The sequence below is a fragment of the Onychostruthus taczanowskii genome, unplaced genomic scaffold (genome assembly GCF_017590055.1).
Source record: "Onychostruthus taczanowskii isolate IOZ18803 unplaced genomic scaffold, ASM1759005v1 scaffold195, whole genome shotgun sequence".
In the NCBI taxonomy this organism is placed as follows: domain Eukaryota; kingdom Metazoa; phylum Chordata; class Aves; order Passeriformes; family Passeridae; genus Onychostruthus; species Onychostruthus taczanowskii.
Window position 1 is genome coordinate 146,344 of NW_024499184.1, and position 20,605 is coordinate 166,948.

Here is a 20,605-nt window from a genome sequence, read left to right on the forward strand (position 1 = left end):
GGAGAGGGGCGGGGCCGCGCGGCGCCGCGTGGCGGGCGGACCATAGAGAGGGGCGGCCGGAGAGCCCTCCAAAATGGGGGCGGGGGAGGGGCTGCAGCCCTCCAGCACTCCCCGAATCACCCTCGGGGGCCGCAACAGCCGAGCAGGACCCCCGGGACCCCCCCCCCGGTTACAAATTATCCCATTCCCGGGGTCCTCCAGCCGCGGGGCTGCTGCCAGAGGGGCAGTAATGCGCATTTAGGCGGAGGCTGCTGTGACAATAGAGCCCCACCACCATTTGGGCATCCAGCGTCCCTTGTGCCCACCGGGGACCCGCGGATTCCGCCCCGGGGGACTCCTGCTTCCCCGTAGCCCCATCCCAGCGGTGCCAGTAAAGGCAGCGGAAGGAGGGGGGCACAGGCAGCCATGGGGCCCCCCCGGGGCTGGTTCCAGACCGGGAATCCGCTGCAATCAACACCGGAGGGGAAACAGGCCTTAATCGGATCATCCCCCTCATGAGAGAGGTAGAAAAACCCCCAAATGGCATCAGGATCGAGCGAGGGGCTGTAATTAGGAGCCCTGATGGCTGAGCAGGGGCTGGGGGCCGCTAATGGAGGGTGGGGAGAGAGTGAAGTCAGCCCTGGAAGCGGTTCAAGGAGGGGAATGAGCTCCCGGATGGCTGCAGGAAGGAAGGAGGGATGGGGGAGCCAGCCCCACACCCACACAAACACCATCAGTGGGTTTTTTTTTTTTATTCAACCCGAGTTGCCATGTGAACAGACCCAAAATACAAAAAAACAACACCAAAAAAAAACCAGCGAGGGAAGGAAAGGAGAGAAACCCAAGTGTTTAGAAAAAATAAACTGATGGGATACACCCGTGAGGGACTGAGGAGGCACCTCCTGCCACCACGGGGTGCTGGGGGGACAGGGGAACCTGGCCCTGCTCCTGGGTGGGAGCCATCCAGAGCCCGGGACCCTGGTCCCTGCCGCGGGGCTGGCCCGCCCAGTCCTCTCCTCTGGGATCCAGCCTGGAGCCAGCTGGGATGGCGCTAATCCGAGCCCGAGGCAGAGTCCTCTGAGCTGGGGGGCGGGCTGGCAGCTCCCTCGTCCTCCGAGTCCTGCAGGCAGGGGACAAAAGTCAGCAGGGGACAATGAAGGCAGGGCAGTATCCCGCACTACAGCGGGGACAGGGTGGTGGTGGTGACTTGGGGACACACCGAGGGATGTCCCCAAGGACATGAAGTACCAGAAGGACCCAGCCTCTCCAGCAGAAACCAGCAGGATGTTCCCCAAGGAAGAGAGGCTGGGGCCCTCCCAGACAGTTGTTCCCCAGGGAAGAGGGACCAGGACCTCCCCCATTTGTGACCCCCACCTCCTTCTTGCTCTCTGCAGAGGAGCTCTCATCGCTGGACACGAATTCCTTGCTCTTGAAGCTGTCACTCATGCCCTTAGCCGGGGACTTGGAGGATGAGGACTTGGAGGTGGCCCCTTTCTTGTCCCCTTTCCCCTTCACCTGCTTCTCCTGCTTCTTCTTCTTCTTCTTCGACCTCTCCCTGCACAGGGTTGGGTGAGCAGAGGGGAGAAGAGCCACATTACCCGGCTGGCCCTGGGAGCAGCCCGATTTTGGGGGCCAAGCCCTGCCAGCCCCTTGCCAGCACACTCACCCCCTGTGGCTGTCCGCCTTGCTGCCCACACTGTATTCCTTCATGGCCTTCTCGTAGTCCCGCCTGGCATCTTCCGCCTTCCGATCCCACTCCTGCAGCCAGAGCACAAGGTCAGCAAGGCCCCCCTCCTCCTCCACCATCCTCCAGCACCCACCTGCACCCCACCCTGCTCCCACTTCTGATCACCCAGCTCACCAGCCTGAGGATGTCCCCACCCCTTCCCAACTCCCCATCTGTGCAACTCCAGGCTCCCAGGAGCAAGCAATGGCCTTCCATAGCCAGCCTCCCCTCCTGTACCAGGCCCAGCTCTGCCCTGGGCCTCCCATTCCTCACCTCCTTCTTCTCCTTGGACATCGCCTTCCAGAGCTCCCCAGCCTTCTTGGACAGATCGGTGATGCTGATGCCAGGGTGGTCCGACTTGATCTTCTCCCGGCTGGCATTCAGCCAGAGCATGTAGGCTGACATCGGGCGCTTGGGAGCGTTGGGATCCTTCCCCTTCTTGCTCTGGGAGGTAGAGAACACCGTGGAAGCCCAATGCACCCCTCACCCAACACCTCAGGACCGGGCTCTGCTTGCCTCTGCAGTCCCCACCAATCCCTGGGAGTGGGGCTGAAGGGTCACAGCTGCAGGTCAGGCTGCTGGAGAACAGCCAGGCAACAACCAGGATAGGCTGGGCATGGGAACAACATGCCCTTGGGAGAGGCTCGGCCTGCACCCATCTGGAGGCAGCAACACCAGGCCAGACAACAGCTCTGGCCAGGGCACTGGTGAGTGCTGCAGAGGCTGAGGTGGGGCTGTGACCCGCCTGAGCCCGCTCCAGGAGCTGGTCCTGCTCGCACAGCAGCCCCTCACCTCCGGCTGCTTCTTGCGGGGCTTGCGGTCCTTGACGATCTTGGCCTTCTTGGCCGGTTTCTTGTCGTCGCGGTCGCTGTCGCCATCGCCGCTGGAGGAACTGGCCGAGGCGTTGCTGTCGAACCTGCACAGGGGCACCAGCCTCAGAGCTGCCCCCAGACACCACAGCCCCGAGGCTTCCCGGGCTGGAGCTGCCCTGCTCCCGTTACAGCCCTCAGGGGAGTGGCTTTCCACGAACGCGGCTCATTGTGTTCCGCTTCCTGGACACTCGGAGCTCTCATGGCGCCAGGGCTCAGCTTCAAGCTCCCCCCACGACTCCCACCCATCCTCACCCCAGCCTGGGGCTTTAACTCTCCTCCCAACTGTTCTCTTTCCCGAAAAGTGCAGCCAAGGCCTCCCCTGGAGCCCTTCCAGAACTTTCTCATACTGCCTGATGTCATTACAATGAAGTGAGCCCAGAACTGCCCCAGCTGCCCAACATTCCCAAACCCAGGGCTGTACATTCCGAAATCCAGGTGATCCCAGTCATGCTGTGAGCATCTCTCAATGCTCACACAGCCCTAGAACAGCACCTTCCTGTGGGACTTTTGGGTAGAGCCCTGCTTAGCCTCTACTCACTCTTCAGCTACGTCATCATCCTCTTCTCCAGGGTTGAAGGATGAGTCTGGAGGAGAAAGTGAGGGCTCAGTGCTTCAGATCATCATGGGGAGCAGGAGCTGGAGCACCATGGCAGTCCTTCACAGCCCCAGCCCTCACCTGTCTCCTCCCCAGATCCATCACTGCTGTCATTGGCATTCTCCTCCCGGATCTTGCCCTCCTCTTTCATCCTCTCCAAGTAGGCATCGTGCTGGTCCTCGTCAGAGTCAGCATATTCATCATAGCTCTGCTTCATTCCCTGCAGAGAGGTGGGATGAGAGCTGCTCCCTGTGCTCCCCTCTGGAACACAGCCCTGGGTGAGCACAGCCCTGGGCATGCACAGGCCAGGGCACAGACACAGCCATGTCCCCTCCATCCCCCCTCAGGGCCCCGGAGAGAGGGGCAGAGCAGTTATGGGGGTTAGGGGGGCCCTCACACACCACACTGGGGTTACTGGGTTAGTCAGAGACCACCACGGCCATGCACAGGAAACCTGCACCAGGAGAAGGAGGAGAAAGAGGAAGGGATATCGCACGGACCTTTTTCCTCTACAAGGGCAAGGAGAGAAAAGAGAGGTGAAAAAAGGAGGGAAAAGCAGCTGGATTCTGGGAGAGGGCAGTGCCAGCGGGCAGGAGCCTGGCCCCGTGTGGCTGATACCTCCTTCAGGCCCCGGTTCTTGATGTTCAGCTTCTTGGCATTGACGAAGTCAAAGAGCTTCCCGTACTCCTCCCTGTGGGAGAGGGCACGGTCGGGCCGGGGGTGCCAGGGAGCCCCGGTGGGCACAGCCAGGCTGGCCCCTCAGCCCACACCCACCTCTCGATGCTGCTGAAGGTGTACTGGGTGCCCTGCTTGGTCTCGATCTCGAAGTCGAAGGAGCGGGTGGTGGTGGTGCCGCGGGCGAAGTTGACGAAGGAGATCTCGTCGAAGCGGATGTGCACCGGGGGCTTGTGCACGTAGATGAAGCCCCTCTCCAGCGGGTACAGCAGCCCTGAGCTGGCCTTGTAGGAGCAGGTGATACACTGGGCTCCAGAGTGTCTGCAGGACAAACACTGCTATCCGTGGGGACAAATGTCCTCCCTGTTCCCAGCCCTGGCAGACAGGCCCTGCTCCCCAGCATGAATCACACAGAGAGCCCCTTCCCCCTGGCCATGGGAATGGGGTGGGAAGAGAGGGACTGGCCCTGCAGCTGCTCACCCCTGGAAGTTTCCGGGCACGGTGATCTTGCGGTTCACCAGCGCCTTCATCACCCGGCTGACCATCTCATAGAGGGACCCTGACATGTTCTTGGTGAGCCGCCCCTCAAAGCGCTTCTCCACCTCCTCCCTGTGTGGAGGGAAAGAGGGCAGAGCTGAGAACAGGGGTCTGGGGTGTAAGTAGCTCCCTCAGGATCCAGGGAGGGGTCTGGGAAGCGGCGTAGCATCGGGGAGCTCACTCATTCATGTTGAGGGTCAGGGAGATGTCCTCATCCTTGGAGAAGAGCAGGATCAGGAAGTGGTACCGGGTCTGGCCTTGCTTTATCGGGGGGTCCAGGCTGATCTGGAAAGAGAAGAGGAGGTGAAGACACGAAACGCCCCAAACCACCCCCAATGCCCTTCCGGGGGAGGGCTGAGCCATTCCCACTCACCACGAAGAACATCTGGCGCTGGTCCTTGTGCGGGAGCAGGAAGAGGCGCAGCACGGTGGTGTAGGGGATCTTGTAGTCGAAGGTCTTGCCGTGCAGGTGCAGGAAGGTGGGGTAGATGCGGATGTCGTAGCGCCCGCGCGGCGTCAGGCACTGCAGCTCCCGGAAGATGCAGATGGCATCTCCGGTGGCCTGGATCACGTCCGCCTTGGACAGCACGTTCTGGGCGAAGGCCTGCCAGGGAAGCGGTCACAAAGGGTCCCTCGCCGCCAGCCCCCGCCCTCCTGCCGGCCCCACGCACCTCCACGGGGTCCACGCCGTCCTCCTGGGTGGGGGGCACGTAGAACCGGACCTCCATGAGGGAGACCTCGGCGTCGTCGTTCTGGTGGAACTCCAGCGTCACCTCGTTCTTGCCCGTGGTGCACTGGGACACGTTGCTGAGCGGGATCTCGAACACTGGCTGCTCCCCGATGTCGAAGGACAGCAGCTGCCCTGCGGGGACATCACAGCCAGCTCAGAGCTCTGCCCCACAAATCCCATCTCCAGCCACGGTTTCGCTCCTCTCCCAAAATCCAGCAGTGCCTCTGCTCTCATCACTGCATTCCCACCCTCCAAAATTTCCAGGCTTTCTCCCTTCCAGCGGCATCCCTGGAAATTGCCACTGACCAGAAACACACAAAAAGGAACTGTCTGTCCTGGGTCCCAGAGCTGGAGGCAAACCCACCAGCTCCCCAGGCTCCCTAAAGAACAGCAAACGTGCAGATTCCACATCAAACATGGCCCCCTGGGATTCAGGGTCCTCCTGTTCTCCTGAGATGGCAAATATCCTCACTGTCCCTGAGGACATCCCTAGAAAGCAGCTGCTCCTAAGGGAATGGCTGCAGCAGCAGAACAGCCACACTGGTGGGAACATCCCACCCCACGGCCTCAGGCTGCCACTGGAACTCACCTCCAAACCTCACCGTGCCCCAGTTCCAGCCCTTCACACACAGATCCTTCTCTGCGAGCTCCAGGCAATAGTGGGCCTTGAAGAAATCTGAGAGCTTGTCAAATTCCTGCGTTGGGCAAGAGGGAGGCAACACCGTCAGGAACCAGCAGTGCCCAGAGCCCCGGGTGACACACAGCCCCTGGAGGGGGCAGAGCTGTTCTGGGGCTGGCAGGGAGCACAGCTGGATCTGGGAGAGCGGGAGCAGGGAACAGGGACTCACCGACTCCCGGAACCCGTCATACTTGTAGACGTGGCCGTTCTTGGTGAGCAGCTTGAGGCCGTGCCCCAGCGCCACGCGCCGCCACACGCCCTCGGCCAGCTCTGAGGCCTGGATGTTGTCCACCTTCCCCGTCTTGCTGTTCTTGAAGATGACGCCCTGCCGGCTCAGCCGCAGCCGCCCATCGTTCTGTGCGAGAGCTGGGCATGAGGGGACTCGGTCCCATGGAACCATGGAGGAACCATGGTGCTGTTGGGTGTTCAGGGCACATCCCCCACACCCTCCTCACCACACAACATTCGCTCCCCCCATCCACACCCCAACGCTGGAAGCGCCCCTGGGGCCATCCCCATGTCCCCTCGCTTACCATGGAGCCCTTCACCTCCTGGTAGATCTCGTTGAACTCCAGCGTGTCTGCCATGGCGGCTGCGGGCTGTGGGAGGGGACGGGGACGATCTCAGGGGGGTTCAGCAGCCCCCCCAGCCCGGCATGCCCGGGGCAGCGGCAGAGCAGTCACTCACGGCACCTGTGGGAGGACAGCGGGTGAGCCGGGCTGGCGACGGGCTCCTGGCGCTGCCCCAAAACCAGACCTGCCCCGCAGGCTGCCCCCGCCCCGGCCCCGCACGCCGCCTCTCGCGGCGGCCCCCGGCCCACCTCGCCCCTTCCCCGGCTGTGCCGTGGCCCAGCTGCCCTTCCTGCAGCCCTCGGCCGCAGCTGTGTCATCGCACCTCTCGAATCCTCCCACCCAAGCCCTTCCCCTCCCTCATACGGCCTCCCTGCACCCCAAGCCACCCCCAAATTCCTTCCGAGCCTGAGGGCCCAAGCCGGGGAGGCCGCCCGGGCCTCCCCCCAACCCCAGGCCTGCCCACCCGCACCGAGCCTACTTCCATCTCAGGCCCGTTCCCCCATCCCAGCCCGGCCTGCCCGGACTCCGGGCTCCCCCTGCGAGACGCAGACACCCCCCATCCCCCGGTAAGCCCACAGGCCCCCCCGCACCGCTGCCGACTTCCGCCATGGCGCCGGTCCGCGCTGGCGTCCCCTGGCGACGGGGCGGGCCCGTGCAGTGCGCTCCGCCGCACAGCGAGCGGCCCCGCCCACCGAGGGGAGGGGCGGGGCCAGAGCGGCCGAGACCCCGCCCCCCAGCCGCCGCTGTGCCCCGCCCAGAACCATAGAGAGAAGGGGGGAGAGACCCCATTGGCCAGCACGGGGCGAGCCCCGTGACGTCACCTGGTGTGGGGACAGCCCTCCCCCCAAAGCCGGGGCGCCCCAAAGTGTTGGAACCGGACAACGGGGCGGCCCAGAGCGGGGCACCCCCGAAACCGCCCGCACGGGGCACCCCCCTCCTGCTCCCGTGCCTGGGTGTCCCCCCAAACCAGGCATTCCCAGGCTGGGGCGCACCCCCCACGTGCACCCCCGGGCGGGGCTCCCCCGTGCCCGCATGGGTCCCCCATTTGGGGCTCCCCCCCATAGGGAGCCCGGGGAAGGACCCTGCCTGCACCCCTCCATCCCGCCAGGAACGGGGGGGCGACCCCTCCCGTCCCCCCGGGCCGTGCCCCCCCTCCGGTACCCGCGCCCTGCCGGTACCCGTGCCTGCACCCGCGCCCGCCCTGCCCTGCCCGCATCCCGCTCACTGCCCGCAGCCCTGCCCTGCCCATCCCGCATCCCCCTCGGATCCCGCAGCCCCGCCGTGCCCTGCCCGCAGCCCCGCCGTGCCCTGCCCGCAGCCCCGTCGCCGGCCGCCCCCCGCGCTGCCCATGTCCCTCCAGCGCTCCCGCACCCGCTGGGTGAGCGACTTCTTCTCCTACGAGACCACCAAGTCGGTGGTGGTGAAGAGCTGGGTGGTGGGCGTCGTCAACCGCGGCGTCCAGCTCCTCATCCTCGCCTACTTCGTCGGGTGAGCCCCCCGGCAGCCCCGGGACAACCCCCGGGCACCTCTGGGACACCCGGCCCCGGGACATCCCCCGGGACACGCCCCCGAGCCCCTTCCCGGCACGGCGGCAGCGCGGTGACTGCCACTTGCTGCTGCAGGTGACACCCGGGGGTGACGGCGTGTGGCAGCGGGGTCACCGCGAGGGGACACCGGGCGGCGGTGCGGGGTCAGGGGGTGGCCAGGCCGGGAGTAGGGGGTGATGGAGCAGAGGAGGGACGGGAGAGCGGGTGACAATGTGCCAGTGCCGGGAATTCAGGTGTGCCGGAGCAGGTGACACGACGGGGACAGCCGGGAGAGTGTGCCGGCTGACAAGGCGGGACAGAGGATCTCGGTGCGGGTGACACAAGGGGGACAGCCAGAGAGCGTGCCGCTGCGGGTGGCAGCGCAGGTGACATGATGGGGACAGCAAGGTGTCCTTACGGGTGACACAAGGGGGACAGCCAGGAGAGCGTCTCGGGTGGATGACGGGAAGGGGACAGCGTGGGTGACACCGAGGGGCAGAGAAGCCACTCGGGCCCAGGGGATGACAGATGGGGATGACCCGCTCTGGGGTCCCTGTCCCCGAGTGCTCCCGGGGTGACAGCAGCCACCGGCGGAGGGATCACGAGCGGCTGTCGGGGACCGGCATCTGCTGGCGCTGGCAGCTCCGGGGGCCGGGATTCACGGGCAGGTCCGGGGGTGCCGGGGGAGGCAGGAGGGGCCCGGGGGGTGCCGGTGGTGTCCGGGAGTGGCTGTCCCCAGCGTCACCCGCGGTGCTGTCCCAGCTGGGTGTTCCTCCATGAGAAAGCGTACCAGGTGCGGGACACGGCCATCGAGTCCTCCGTGGTCACCAAGGTGAAGGGCGTGGGGCGCTACGCGGGGCAGGTGATGGACACGGCCGACTACGTCACGCCCCCCCAGGTGAGGACCGGGGACCGGAGGGGTCGCTGAGGGGCGCGGGGCCACCCCCGCCTCGGTTCCCTCCTCCCCGGACGGGTCGTGTGACAGCGACGTCCCGCAGGGCACCTCGGTGTTCGTGGTGGTCACCAAGCAGATCCGGACCGAGGACCAGGCGCAGGGCGTGTGCCCGGAGGTGCGGGGGGGCAGGGGGCGCTCGGGGGGACCCCTCGATGAGCCCCCCGCCCGCTGACCCCCGCCCCGCAGAGCGAAGCCGCGTTCCACTGCTCGGCGGACCGGGACTGCCGGGAGCTGAGCCCGGGCACGAGCAACGGTGAGGGACCCCGGCGGGAACGGGGGCTGAGGGGGGCGAGGGACCGGGGGGAGCCACCATGGGCGGGAGTGAGGGACCCTCGGTGGGCTCAGGGGGCTGGGGGGGCCCCGGGCTCTGATGCGGGAGCTGGAGGTCTGAGGGAGCCGGGGGTTCAGGGTCCCAGGGGTGCCAAAGGGGCTCCAGGGATCCCTGGGGGATCAGGGGTCTCAGGGGCGCTCCCGAGGGTACTGAGAGCGGTCCGGGGGTCCCAGGGGTACCTACGGGGGTCTGGGGTCTTAGGGGTGCTGGCAGAGATGCTGAAAGTGGTCCAGGGGTCCCAGGGGTGCTGACGGGGGTCTGGGGTCTCAGGGGTTCTCCCGAGGGTACTGAAAGCAGTTCGGGGGTCCCAGGGGTGCTGACGGGGGTCTGGGGTCTCAGGGATGTCCCCAAGGGTACTGACAGAGTAGAGGGGTCCCAGGGGTGGTGACAGAGCTCAGGGGGCCGAGGTCCCAGGTGTGCTGACAGGGGTAGGGGTCCCAGGGCTGCTGACAGGGCGCTGCGTCCCCTACAACGCGACCCTGCGCACCTGCGAGATCCAGGGCTGGTGCCCGCCCGAGGTGGACACCGTTGATGTGTAAGTGGCGCCAGGGGGACACAGGGAGGAGCAGGGGACATGCCTCCTGCCATGTCCTCAGTGTCACCCCCCTTTCTCTAGCCCCATCATGCTGGAAGCTGAGAACTTCACCCTCCTCATCAAGAACAGCATCCGCTTCCCGCTCTTTGGCTTTGAGAAGTGAGTGGCACAAGCCATGGGGGGACACGGGGGAACATGAGGACAGGGGTGGGGTGACACGGGGACAGGGGACATGGGGACACAGACACAAGATGGTGGGGGGACACTGGGATGGGAGTCCGTGAACCCCAGACTGCTGCCTGATGGCACATCCCTCCGTGTCCCCCGTGTCCCCCTGTGTCCCCAGGACCAACCTGCCACCCCCTGGCAGTGGGGCGGAGCTGGGCCGGTGTCGCTTCCACCCACAGCTGCAGCCCCTGTGCCCCATCCTGCGCCTGGGGGACGTGGCACGTCTGGCTGGGCAGGACTTCCCTGCGCTGGCTGCCACCGTGAGCAGGGACACAGGGGACACGGGAGGCACGGGGGGAGAATGGGGTGGGTGTGGGGACACAGGGGTACAAGCAGGTGGGATGTAAGGGCATAGGGACGTGGGACTTGGGCACACAGACATGGGATATGGGTCACTGGGACATTGGGACATGGGATGGGGTGGATATAGGGTGGTGGGATGTGGACATGGAAGATGGGGACATGGGCTTGCATAACATGGGGACACGGGATGGAGCGATGAGGGATGCTGGGAATGGGACATGGGGATACAGGAACACGGGACAGAGTGATGATGTGGGGCTTGACACAGGGACATGGATGGGGTTTGGGATGTGGGACACGGGGACATGGGGTGTACAGACATGGAGATGTGACACATGGGGTGCAGGGGGATGTGGAGCTTGGGGAGATGAGAATGTGGGATGTAGCTTCATAGGACATGGAGCACAGGGCCATGGGATGCAGGACTGTGAAACTGTGGGGACTTGGCACCGTGGGGCCAGGGTCCGTGGTGCTGATGCAGGGCTGGGGCAGGGGGGGGTGCTGGGGATCAAGATCGGGTGGGTGTGTGACCTGGACCGGGCCTGGGAGCGCTGCCTGCCCCGCTACTCCTTCACCCGCCTGGACAGCCTGGCCCGGACCCCTGCCCCTGGATACAACTTCAGGTATTGCCAGGACACGCACGGCACAGGGGCGTGCACTGCCTGGCGTGGCTCCTGTCCCCATGTCCCTGTGTCACCGCAGGCACGCCAGGTACTACCGCTGGCCTGATGGCTCCGAGCGCCGCACCCTCATCAAGGCCTTCGGGATCCGCTTTGATGTCCTGGTGTATGGCAGTGTACGTGTGGGGCAGGGGACTCGAGGGGTCACAGGGGGCTCAGGGACTCCAGCCAACCAGGGCTTTGCTCCCCCAGGCCGGGAAGTTCGGCATCGTCCCCACCCTCATCAACACGGTGGCTGCTTTCACCTCCATCGGTGTGGTGAGTCGGGGACGTTCTCAGCCCCGGAGTGGTGACACCTCCCAGGGCACAAGGGGGAAATCCCACGGCCACGGGGCATGGGGACACAGCACGGCTGCAGGGTGGCAGTGGCCTGGCTCTGTGGGGGCGCGGGGGTGCTCCACAGTGCGGGGCCTCCCCACGCCAACGCTGCTGCCCCCAGGGCACGGTGCTGTGCGACATCATCCTGCTCAACTTCCTCAAGGGCGCTGAGCACTACAAGGCCCGCAAGTTCGAGGAGGTCAGACGTGGGGCCGGGGTGCCCTGGGGATGGGGACACCTTCGGGGGGCTCGATCGGCCCCCCCGGCTGCAGGGACTCACCCAGTGCCCGTCCCCTGCCCCACAGGTGTCAGAGGCCGGCATGCCCGCCACCCCCTCAGCGTGTCCCCCCGGAGCGCTGGGGACCTGCTCCCGGGACAAGCAATCCACCGACTCGGGCACCTTCTCCCTCGGCCTCTAGCCCCGGGGGCCATGGGGCAGCCCCCCGCCTGTGCACCCCGCTGTGGGGCAGCCCACGGCCTGCTGAGGGGCTCGCCGGGACCCCCGTCAGGCTCCCACTGCCCGCTCAGTCTCCAGTGCTCCCCCTGTGAACCCCATCAGCATCTGACTGTCCCCAGTGCCCACCCCGGGTTGTCCCAGTACATCCCAGTGTCCCCAGGAGGTGCCCCAGCCCTGTCCCTTGCCCCCAGCACCTCCTTGTCCCTGCCACCCCACGCCGGGGGCTGCACCCCCCCAATAAACCCGAGGCTCGCAGCACCCCCCCGTGTCCAGCCTTGGGGGGGCGTGGGGCGGTTTTGGGGGGCGACGGGCAGGGTTGGGGTGCGGGAGCAGAGGGAAGAGGAGTCAGGGCGCTGTCCCTGGGACGGGGGACACCGCGGGGGGAGCTGCCAACAGGAGGAGCGCTGTGCCCGCGGCGCAGCCCGTGGAAGGGGCACAGAGGGATGGGAGCTGTGCCCTAGGGGTGTCACTTCCTCGGTCGGATGTGAGTAACTCTGCGGATTCGGAGGAAGCTCCCGGATCCCTCCTTGTGCAGGGCCAAGCGCTGCCCTTCCTGCTCGGGGTGGCGGGGGTGAGGTCTGGCTCCTCATCCCATTCCGTGGGGGCTCCCACCCCAATCCCCCTGCAGAGCCAGTGCGGAGGGAGCCGTGAGCCTGGCTTGTTCCCAATGGAGCCCTGGTGCCGAGTCCTGGGGTTCACTCGTGGGAATGAGGAACGAGGGTCCCGGAGCCCCTCGCTGGTGCCCAGGGCAGCCCCTGCCCCGCAGGGAGAGCGGCTCCTGCCCTCCCCCCGCTGCAGATAGCGGGGCTCCTTATCAGCCCCGCGGATTCCTTATCAGCCCAGCCCTGGCCACCCACCCACCACCCGTGGCCACCACAAACCCAGCTTGGGGGGCTCCTTCCCCGGCGCCGAGACCCCCTGGGTGGCACCGAGGACGAGCCATCCCAGCTTTCAGGACAGCGAGGGGGTGACCGGGACACTCAACCCGCATTTTTTTGGGAAGGGGAGAGACTGGAAACGGATTCGTGTGTGACGGCTGGAAATGGATACTTGTGCCGTGTTCCAATTAGGACACAGATAGCTGGGAGCGTTATTAATAGTCATTAATAGAACTGCTCATTAGCGGTCCTGCTCATTAACGGGGCTCCGGCCAGGGCGGGAGCAGCCCGGGGAGCCTGGCTGCGATCCCGGGGGGCTCATTAGCAGTGCCGGTGTTTCCCCGTTAATGTTGCTAATTAGCGGAAAGGCTCGAGCCGTGTCTGTGCTGGTGCCTGCGGGGTTCCGGCCCTTCATCATCCAGTTTGGGATTTGAACTGGAACTGGGCACCCTCGAGGTTCTGCCACCAGTTTCAGCAGTTTCGGGGTTTAATACCTCTCTCCCCGCATGGCGGCTGTCCCGGCACTGAGGTACGGGATCGCTCCTTATCTCCAGCCTGATTCAGCCCCGGTTTGCTCTCCCGGCTGGCGCTGCAGCTCTGGGTTCTGGTTTGGTGTCCCCACCCCCGGGGCCCCCTAACCTGCACCCACATTTACCAGTCCCTTTCCCCCCTACACCACTCTGCCTCATTTTGGAGGCTCCTGTGAGCTCTCCCCCCATTTCAGCCCCTGAATTCCCCCCACAACCCCTCCTTTACACCTCTTTGCTGGTAGAAGGGCCCCACTGGGCCAGCGGGGGGTCCCGGGGGCTCTGTGCCCCCCCCCCAATCTCTGTCCCTGCACTCGGGTGTTAAACCTGCCCCTTCCCACAGCCCATCCCGGGCTTAATCCCCCCCTACAGCCCCAGCCCAGGCCCCAGCCCAGCCCCCCCGGTGTGTCCCGGTGGATTTGGGGCTCTTCAGACCTCACTCTGCAAAATCCCGCTCAGCCTCTTCGGTTCTTTTCCCCAGAGCTGGAGCTGTGAGAGTTCAGTCCCAGTGGGACAGTCCCAGACCACTTCGGGGGGCTTCCCTCCTCCCCCCAATGTTTATTTGTCGGTGGGGGGAAAGTTTGTTCCCTCTTGGCTCAGCGTTGTCCGCGTCCGGCTCCATGAGCAACCCGCGGAGCTGGGACACACCGAGAGCTCTGGTGGCAGCCGGTCCTGCGGCAGCTGCTGCCCTAAAATGGTCTTTTTACAGCGTGGGGGGTCCCAGAACCCCCATCCCCCTCCTCGATTTTTGGTAAATGTATAAATCTCCTCGGCACGTTGTGCTCAAAGTGCGGCCCCGGCGCTGGGGGACCCCCCGGAGCCACCGCTGTGTGCACAGCGAGGCAAAACGGGGAATCCCAAGCGCCAAATGCAAAATGCCAAATGCACACTCTCCCCCCGCCGCGGTGCCACTCCCCCCAATGTGACACCAACCCCCGGTGCGACCCCCCTGCTGCCAAGTGCCCGATGTGACACTGCCCGTGCGAAATGCTGCCCCGATGTGTGACACCCCGGCGCTGAATGCGGCGCCCCGAGGTGAAACCCCAAATGCTGGCTGAAGCCCCCCGGCTCCTGAGCTCCCCAGAGCCGGATCCCAGCGCCCAACGCCACCGCGGTGGGCGACCAAACCCCCCGGGCGTGGCGGGGCCGGGGTTATCTCGGGGGTCGGCGCGTTGACACGCGGGTGAGAGCTCGGTAAAACCCCCCGGGAAGGAGCCAGATGGAGGTGGGGGGAGCTGCGAAGTTTCCCACGGGGGCTCCCCCCGGCCCTGCCTCCTGCCCTGTCCTGCCCGTCCCCTCCAGGAGGAGGGCGGGGAGGAGGAGGAAGGGGAGGTAACGCGGTGGGATTCGCTCAGGGGCCGGAGCAGCGGGTGAGCCCGGGATGAGCTGAGCGGAGCGGAGCCCAGCGCCGCCGGGATGGAGGAGGCGACGGACGCCTACACCTACGGCTTCGACAATGATACGGACTGCGAGTACGCGGAGTGGGGCCCCTCGCTGGCCCTGCTGCCCACCATCTACCTGCTGGTCTTCCTGCTGGGCACCACCGGCAACGGGCTGGTCCTCTGGACCGTCTTCAAGGGCGGCCGCGACCGCCGGCGCTCGGCCGACACCTTCATCGCCAACCTGGCCGTGGCCGACCTCACCTTCGTGGTCACCCTGCCCCTCTGGGCCGCCTACGCCTGGCTGGGCTACCACTGGCCCTTCGGCACGGCCGCCTGCAAGGTCAGCAGCTACCTGGTGTTCGTCAACATGTACGCCAGCGTCTTCTGCCTGACCGGCCTCAGCTTCGACCGCTACCTGGCCATCGTGCGGCCGCTGGCCACGGCCAAGCTGCGCTCGCGGGTCAGCGGGCTGGTGGCCACCGTGCTGCTGTGGCTGCTGGCCGCCCTGCTGGCCCTGCCCGCCCTGGTGCTGCGGCGGGCGGCCGCCATCGGCGGGGACACCAAGATCACCTGCTACATGGACTACGGGGAGCTGGCGGCGCAGGGCACGGAGGGCGCCTGGGAGGTGGGGCTGGGGCTCTCCTCCACCGCCCTGGGCTTCGTGGCCCCGTTCGCCGTGATGCTGACCTGCTACTTCTTCATCGCCCGCACCGTGGCCACTCACTTCCGCCGGGAGCGGGCCGAGGGGCCCCGCAAGCGCAAGCGCCTGCTCACCATCATCACGGTGCTGGTGGCCGCCTTCGGGGGCTGCTGGCTGCCCTTCCACCTGGTCAAGACCCTCTACGTGCTGATGGACCTGGAGGTGCTGCCCTGGTCCTGCGCCTTCCACACCTTCCTCAACAACCTCCATCCCTACTGCACGGGCATCGCCTACATCAACAGCTGCCTCAACCCCTTCCTCTACGCCTTCTTCGACCCCCGCTTCCGCCACGCCTGCGCCGCCCTCCTCTGCTGCCGGACCCCCGGCCCCGGCCCCGAGCGCTCCGCCAGCTACTCCTCGGGGCACAGCCACCCCCCCGGCGGCAAGGGGGGCCCCGGCCCGGGGGGCAAGCTGGACCCCGCCACCCAGGAGACGCTCTTCCGCTCCTGAGCCCCTCCCCGACCGCCCCCGGCGCCCCCCGAGCTGGTCTACTCGGGGGGAAACACCCCCTCCGCCTTGACCCAAAGCCTGGCTTGCTTTGGGGATCCCCCGCTGGAAAGCCCTGCTCGCGGGAAGGGGAAACTGAGGCACGGCCGGGGAGGAGCCCCTGGGGGGCTCGGACGGGGGCGGCTACCCCGGCACCCCCAGGGCTTTGTGTTTTGTGACAAATAAATGAATTTTGGTTAAAAAAGGAGCGGGGTGTGCGCAGTTCCCTCGGGGGGCTGGGGGGATGTGGTGGAAGGGAGGATGGAGGGGTGGGGGTATGGAGGATGGAGGGTGTCCATGAGAGGGGGCACAGTGTGTGTGTGTTGGGGGGTGTGTGCACTGTGGGGCATTTCTGCTTGGGACGGATTCTTCTGGTCTCTTCCTCAGCAACACTTTGGGAAACGCAGGAAAACCTCCATCCCAACCCTTTGGGGCATTGCAGCACCGGGATGGGGCTGTTTGACCCCGTTAGGTGGGCACCTGCCTGCCCCAGCCCCCCAGCCGTGATTGTATCAGGCGGCAGCACTGAAATCCCAAATCCCATTTTGGGGCTGTTTTCCTTATCTGAGGCTGGGATAAGCCCTGTGTGACTCACCTGGGAGTGCAAACGGGACCTGGTGCTGTGAAACACCCAAACCTGAGGGGTGGGGACATAGGACCCCCCGGGTGCAGCTGGGGACTGGGGACCCTCCGGGAATGAAGAGGGACACAGGACCCCCTGGGCATTGATGGGAGGTTTGGGCACAGGGCGGGACCCCGGCTCACCCCAAGCAGGATTTGGATGAGCTACCAAATGGCTCCTGTCCCATTTCCCCCCCCCACCCCAGCCCCCGCCGCTTCCTGAGGCTCTGCTCGAAATAAATCTTCCCCCTATTTGCTATTTACATCCTTCATTTATCGGTGATGAACTATGCTATCTCCTCAGCCTTTGTTCTCTCTTGGAAAGGATGCAGGATCATTACTGGGTTCCTTGGGATGCTTCCCGTCGGGGGAGCTGCCTCTGCCTTCCTGCCGGCCCCCACCGTGTTTGGGGGCCACCGCCCACAGCCTCCCCCTGCGGGGACAGTCCTTTGTCCAGAGAGAGGGAGCAGAGGGGGTGGCCACGGGGCTGGGGACTGCAACCCCCAGCTGGAGGGGTGGGAGCCTCCTTGAGGGTTTTGGGGAGTTTCCAGACGGATCTGGTTTGGTCTAAGGGCTGGGGGAGCTTGAGGAGTGGGAATGTTGCATCCAGGGACACGTCCCCAAGTGTGTTTACATTCCAGTGCTGTCCAGGCTCTCTCAGCCCGGAGAGACCCCTGGATGTCTCTCATCCATCAGTCCAACAGTCCCCTCATCCATCCATCCATCCATCCATCCATCCATCCATCCATCCATCCATCCATCCGTGGGTTAATGGTTTTGGGGTTACAGGGGCGTTGCTGGGTCGATGGTTGGGCTTGATCGCAAAGGTGTCTTCCAACCTTGATGATTCTACGATTTTCCCCTTCTCTCCCTCCCTTTGCCCATCCCTCCATCCCACCATCCTCCTTTCCCTCCATCCCTCCACACCCCCAAACACCCCAGCACTGTGGGGGTGCCGGCTTTGCTGCCTCCCCCCGTCCGGCTCAGCCGCCGGGCGCGGAAATGGCCGCAGGCGCCCGGCCAGCGGAGACGGAGCTGCCGACTTTCTATCCGCGTCTTGGAGATTTCCCTTTCCCTTCCAGGAGGGAAATGTTTGGTTGAGGAGTCTCTGGGGAGAAATGCAGGGACACTCCAGAAAATAACAAGGCCGGAGCTGGGGGTGAGGGGCAGCAGGGCCGGACCACCCGTCGGAAGAAGATAAGGAAGGTGTTGCCTTCCTGAGAGTGCCTGGGGAAGATGAGGAGGGAAGATAGAGGGGGACAGCAGGCTCGGGGGGATGGGGAGCATCCTTGGAAAGGATGACTGGGGAGCGGGGGGTGGCTGTGATCCTCAGGGAGCCTGGCGGCCCTCAAAGCACACAATGGGATGCCTTGGGGACGCTGCAGGGCCGGGGTTCCCCAAACCGTGGTTGTGGGGATGTGACACTGGGAAAACAGAGGTTATTCTGCACAGGGAGTAAAAGTGGGCTCCGGGGAGGATGGATGCACCAGGGACAGGAATTGGGGCAAGGATGGGGACAGCCCCCCCTCTCCCCACTGCAGCTCTCCCCCCCTGCGCTTTTCCAAGCTGCCAAACGGGATGTTCGCCCCCCCCCGACCTCCCCCCGCCTCGCATCCCGCCCGGGGGTGCCGAAATAATCTGGTGGTGCTAAGGATGTCCCCGGGCGTCCCCTTTGAAGTGACCTCCGTGTTTACAGCCCGGCTCGGGCTCCTTCACACCTCCCGCCCCAAAGCAAACGGAGGGGGGGGACCGCGTGGGTGGGGGGGCTGCAGCTCCCGTTTGTGCCGGGAAAACTCGGATTTGCTAAAGCCGCGGGAAAGCTTTGGCACCGCACCCAGGGCTCAGAAACTTTTGTCACTGTGGGGTGGAAGCAGTGGCTGCCGGGGTTGGCATTTCGGGAGGGTCCCTGCCTCGGTGTGTCGCCACCGTGCCAAGTCCTGGGTGACCCACCCGCTACCCCTTAGGGGGCCAGTCCAACCCCCCCTCCCCCCGCAATATGAGGGGACCCCCGAAGGTCTGGTGGGCCCTGTGTGACCCTGCAGGACTGAGGAGGGGACAGAGGGGAAGGACAGAGAGAGGAAAAGGGGCGGAAAAGATGGGGGGCCAGTTTTGGTGGGTGGGGGAGGTTTGGGATGGGAGGTGGGACTGTATTACGTGGATGGATGGGTGGATGGATGGATGGATGGACGGACGGACGGATGTGTTGGGAGGTGGGATTGTATTATGTGGATGGATGGGTGGATGGATGGATGGATGGACGGACGGATGTGTTGGGAGGAAGGGAACGGTGGGTGCATGGGAAGAGGGATGGCAGGGCAATGCCAGGGCTCGGGGGTGCCCCGGGCACGGGGCTGGGCGCTGGCAGCCGCTGCCCCCATCGCTGCCCCGGGGCCGCCGGCGCGGCCGGACGCGGCACAGCTGCTGCCCGACCTCTGGGCTCCGGCCAGGCGGGACCCGCGTCCCCCCGCCCGCCCGGAGGGGGTCCCGGGGAGGGGGGGACGCGGAGGTGACCCGGCGGCCACAGCTGGGCCCCGCCGGGGCCGGGAGATGCTGCCGGAGGAATAACAGGAAGCGCTGGAGGGAAGAGCACGGCTGATGCCTTCTGCAGGCTGTGGACGCTGCCTGTGCCCGCCGCACGCACGCGGGTGTCTGTCACACACATGTCACACACACGCACACGGTGTCCCCCCACACGCACGTCCCTGTCACACACACGTGTCCCCCCCGCCACACGCGTGTCCCGGCCCCGGCTGCGCTGACACTCTTTATTGTCGAGGTTTGGCGCTGAAAAAGTGCCCCGTGGTACAAAACCCGCGGTTACAAAACGTACAAAGAGCGGGGTCGGGGGAGAAGAGAGAAAAAGGAAAAGAAAGGAAAAAAGGAAAGGAAAAGAAAAGAAAAAGAAAAGAAAGAAGAGAAAAGAAGAGAAGAGAAAAGAAAATGAAAAGAAGGAAAAGAAAAGAAAAGAAAAGAAAAGAAAAGAAAAGAAAAAAGAAGAAATAGAAGACAAGGGGAGGAAAGGAAAGGAAAGGAAAGGAAAGGAAAGGAATAGAGAAACAGCAAAATCAAAAGACAAGGAGAAACAAAAGAGAAGGAAAACAAAACATAAATATAAATACAAAAAGAAGAGGATGAGGTGAGGCAGAGGAAGGAGCTGGTGGGATGCAGGTGGATGCTCCATGCCCATGTGGCAGGTCCAGGGGTGCAGGAGTTGTGGGGGTGCAGGAGGTGTGGAGCAGGGGGGTTCTTGGACTCACTGAAAGGAAAATAATAAAACCCCAGACAAAATAGAGAAGGCAGAGGCCAAGTTCCCTCTCCTGGGGGCAGCGCTGGGGCTGGGGTGCAGCAGGAGCCCTTTTGGGGTGGGCTGGGGTTAAACCAAACCCCCCTCCCCACGCACTCAGCCTCCACGGGGGACAGGGGAAGGGACAAAGCAGCCCCCAGGTGACCCCAGCCCCGCTCCCCACCTGATGTGCTCCCACAGTGACAGGGTGACACAGACACCAGGGACAGGTGACACAGGCACTGGGGACATGGCCGTTCCAGCTAGACAGAGGGTCGTTGGCTTTCTGCTTTTTTTTCCTTTTTTTTCTCCTTTTTAGAGCTCCTTCCACCTCCCAAACCTCCCCCAGGGTGGGCAGGGCAAGGCTGCTGCCCAGTTTGTCCCCGAAGAGGAGGAAGATGTCATCTCTGGGAGACGCAGTCCCTGGAAGGTGCCATCCTTGGGAGATGCCATCCCCTGGAGATGTCACAGCCCATCCCACTGCCAGGCTCGGTGGTCCCGGTGCTGTTCCAGCACATCCCGATGTCAGCAGCAAGGTGCAGGCATGCCCTGGAACGGTGGTGAGGAGCTGGGTGTCAGCAACCCTTCCTGCCCCTCTGGATTTATGGGGAGGCTGGAGAGCAGGTGTAGGATTTGGGGAGCTCCAGCGGTGCTGCTTTGGGGCTGAAAGCAGGAATCTCCTTGACGCCCCCCGGAGAGTGGCTGTGGTTCCCAAGACACACACACTTTGTCCTCTGTCTCTCCCAGGCAGAGGTGGGGAGGTTCCCATGGGATTCCCAAATCACTGCCTCAACCAGTCCTGGGCAGTGGGAACAGCACAGGAGGGGGTCCAAGCTCACGGTGATGGGGGGTGCAAAAACTCCCCACTTTGGGGCAAAAGGAAGCAGGGCTGTCCCCTGGTGTCCCCGGCGTCTCGAGGGCCACCCCGGCACGGGGGGCGGCGGGAGGGGACGCGGACAAGGCACAGTCTGGTGTCCCCGCGGGGGCGGCCGGGCCGGGGGTCTATCGGCGGTGGCGGCAGCGGCGGTCC

General features: G+C 64.8%; 3 protein-coding genes across 6 annotated transcripts; 2 read left to right on the top strand and 1 right to left on the bottom strand.

The window, feature by feature from the left end:
* Positions 1 to 715: 715 nt before the first annotated feature.
* Positions 716 to 6,485, bottom strand: SSRP1 (structure specific recognition protein 1). Of its 2 annotated transcripts, XM_041402205.1 has the most exons (17): positions 6,327 to 6,485; positions 5,963 to 6,148; positions 5,704 to 5,809; positions 5,056 to 5,246; positions 4,758 to 4,988; positions 4,566 to 4,669; positions 4,328 to 4,456; positions 3,947 to 4,168; positions 3,791 to 3,863; positions 3,673 to 3,681; positions 3,254 to 3,392; positions 3,116 to 3,161; positions 2,498 to 2,621; positions 1,979 to 2,149; positions 1,646 to 1,737; positions 1,354 to 1,534; positions 716 to 1,099 (listed from the first exon to the last, which is right to left on the bottom strand). In XM_041402205.1, exons 1-17 carry the CDS (start codon positions 6,378 to 6,380, stop codon positions 1,031 to 1,033), a joined length of 2,127 nt encoding a protein of 708 aa, XP_041258139.1. In that variant the 5' UTR covers positions 6,381 to 6,485; the 3' UTR covers positions 716 to 1,030. The 2 variants fall into 2 exon arrangements, with proteins under 2 accessions (XP_041258139.1, XP_041258140.1); XM_041402206.1 differs by lacking the exon at positions 3,673 to 3,681.
* A 1,635-nt stretch (positions 6,486 to 8,120) lies between these two features.
* P2RX3 (purinergic receptor P2X 3) lies at positions 8,121 to 11,922 on the top strand. Of its 3 annotated transcripts, XM_041402209.1 has the most exons (11): positions 8,121 to 8,789; positions 8,890 to 8,961; positions 9,033 to 9,099; positions 9,619 to 9,712; positions 9,794 to 9,871; positions 10,059 to 10,200; positions 10,736 to 10,866; positions 10,946 to 11,039; positions 11,116 to 11,181; positions 11,363 to 11,440; positions 11,547 to 11,791. In XM_041402209.1, the coding sequence occupies exons 1-11, from the start codon at positions 8,757 to 8,759 to the stop codon at positions 11,658 to 11,660; spliced, it is 969 nt and encodes a 322-aa protein (XP_041258143.1). In that variant the 5' UTR covers positions 8,121 to 8,756; the 3' UTR covers positions 11,661 to 11,791. The 3 variants fall into 3 exon arrangements, with proteins under 3 accessions (XP_041258143.1, XP_041258142.1, XP_041258141.1); XM_041402208.1 differs by lacking the exon at positions 9,619 to 9,712 and having other exon boundaries at positions 11,547 to 11,922; XM_041402207.1 differs by having other exon boundaries at positions 11,116 to 11,440; positions 11,547 to 11,684.
* Positions 11,923 to 14,429: 2,507 nt separating this feature from the next.
* On the top strand, positions 14,430 to 15,879 carry APLNR (apelin receptor). The gene has a single exon (XM_041402210.1). It carries the CDS (start codon positions 14,520 to 14,522, stop codon positions 15,633 to 15,635), a length of 1,116 nt encoding a protein of 371 aa, XP_041258144.1. The 5' UTR covers positions 14,430 to 14,519; the 3' UTR covers positions 15,636 to 15,879.
* Positions 15,880 to 20,605: the final 4,726 nt, after the last annotated feature.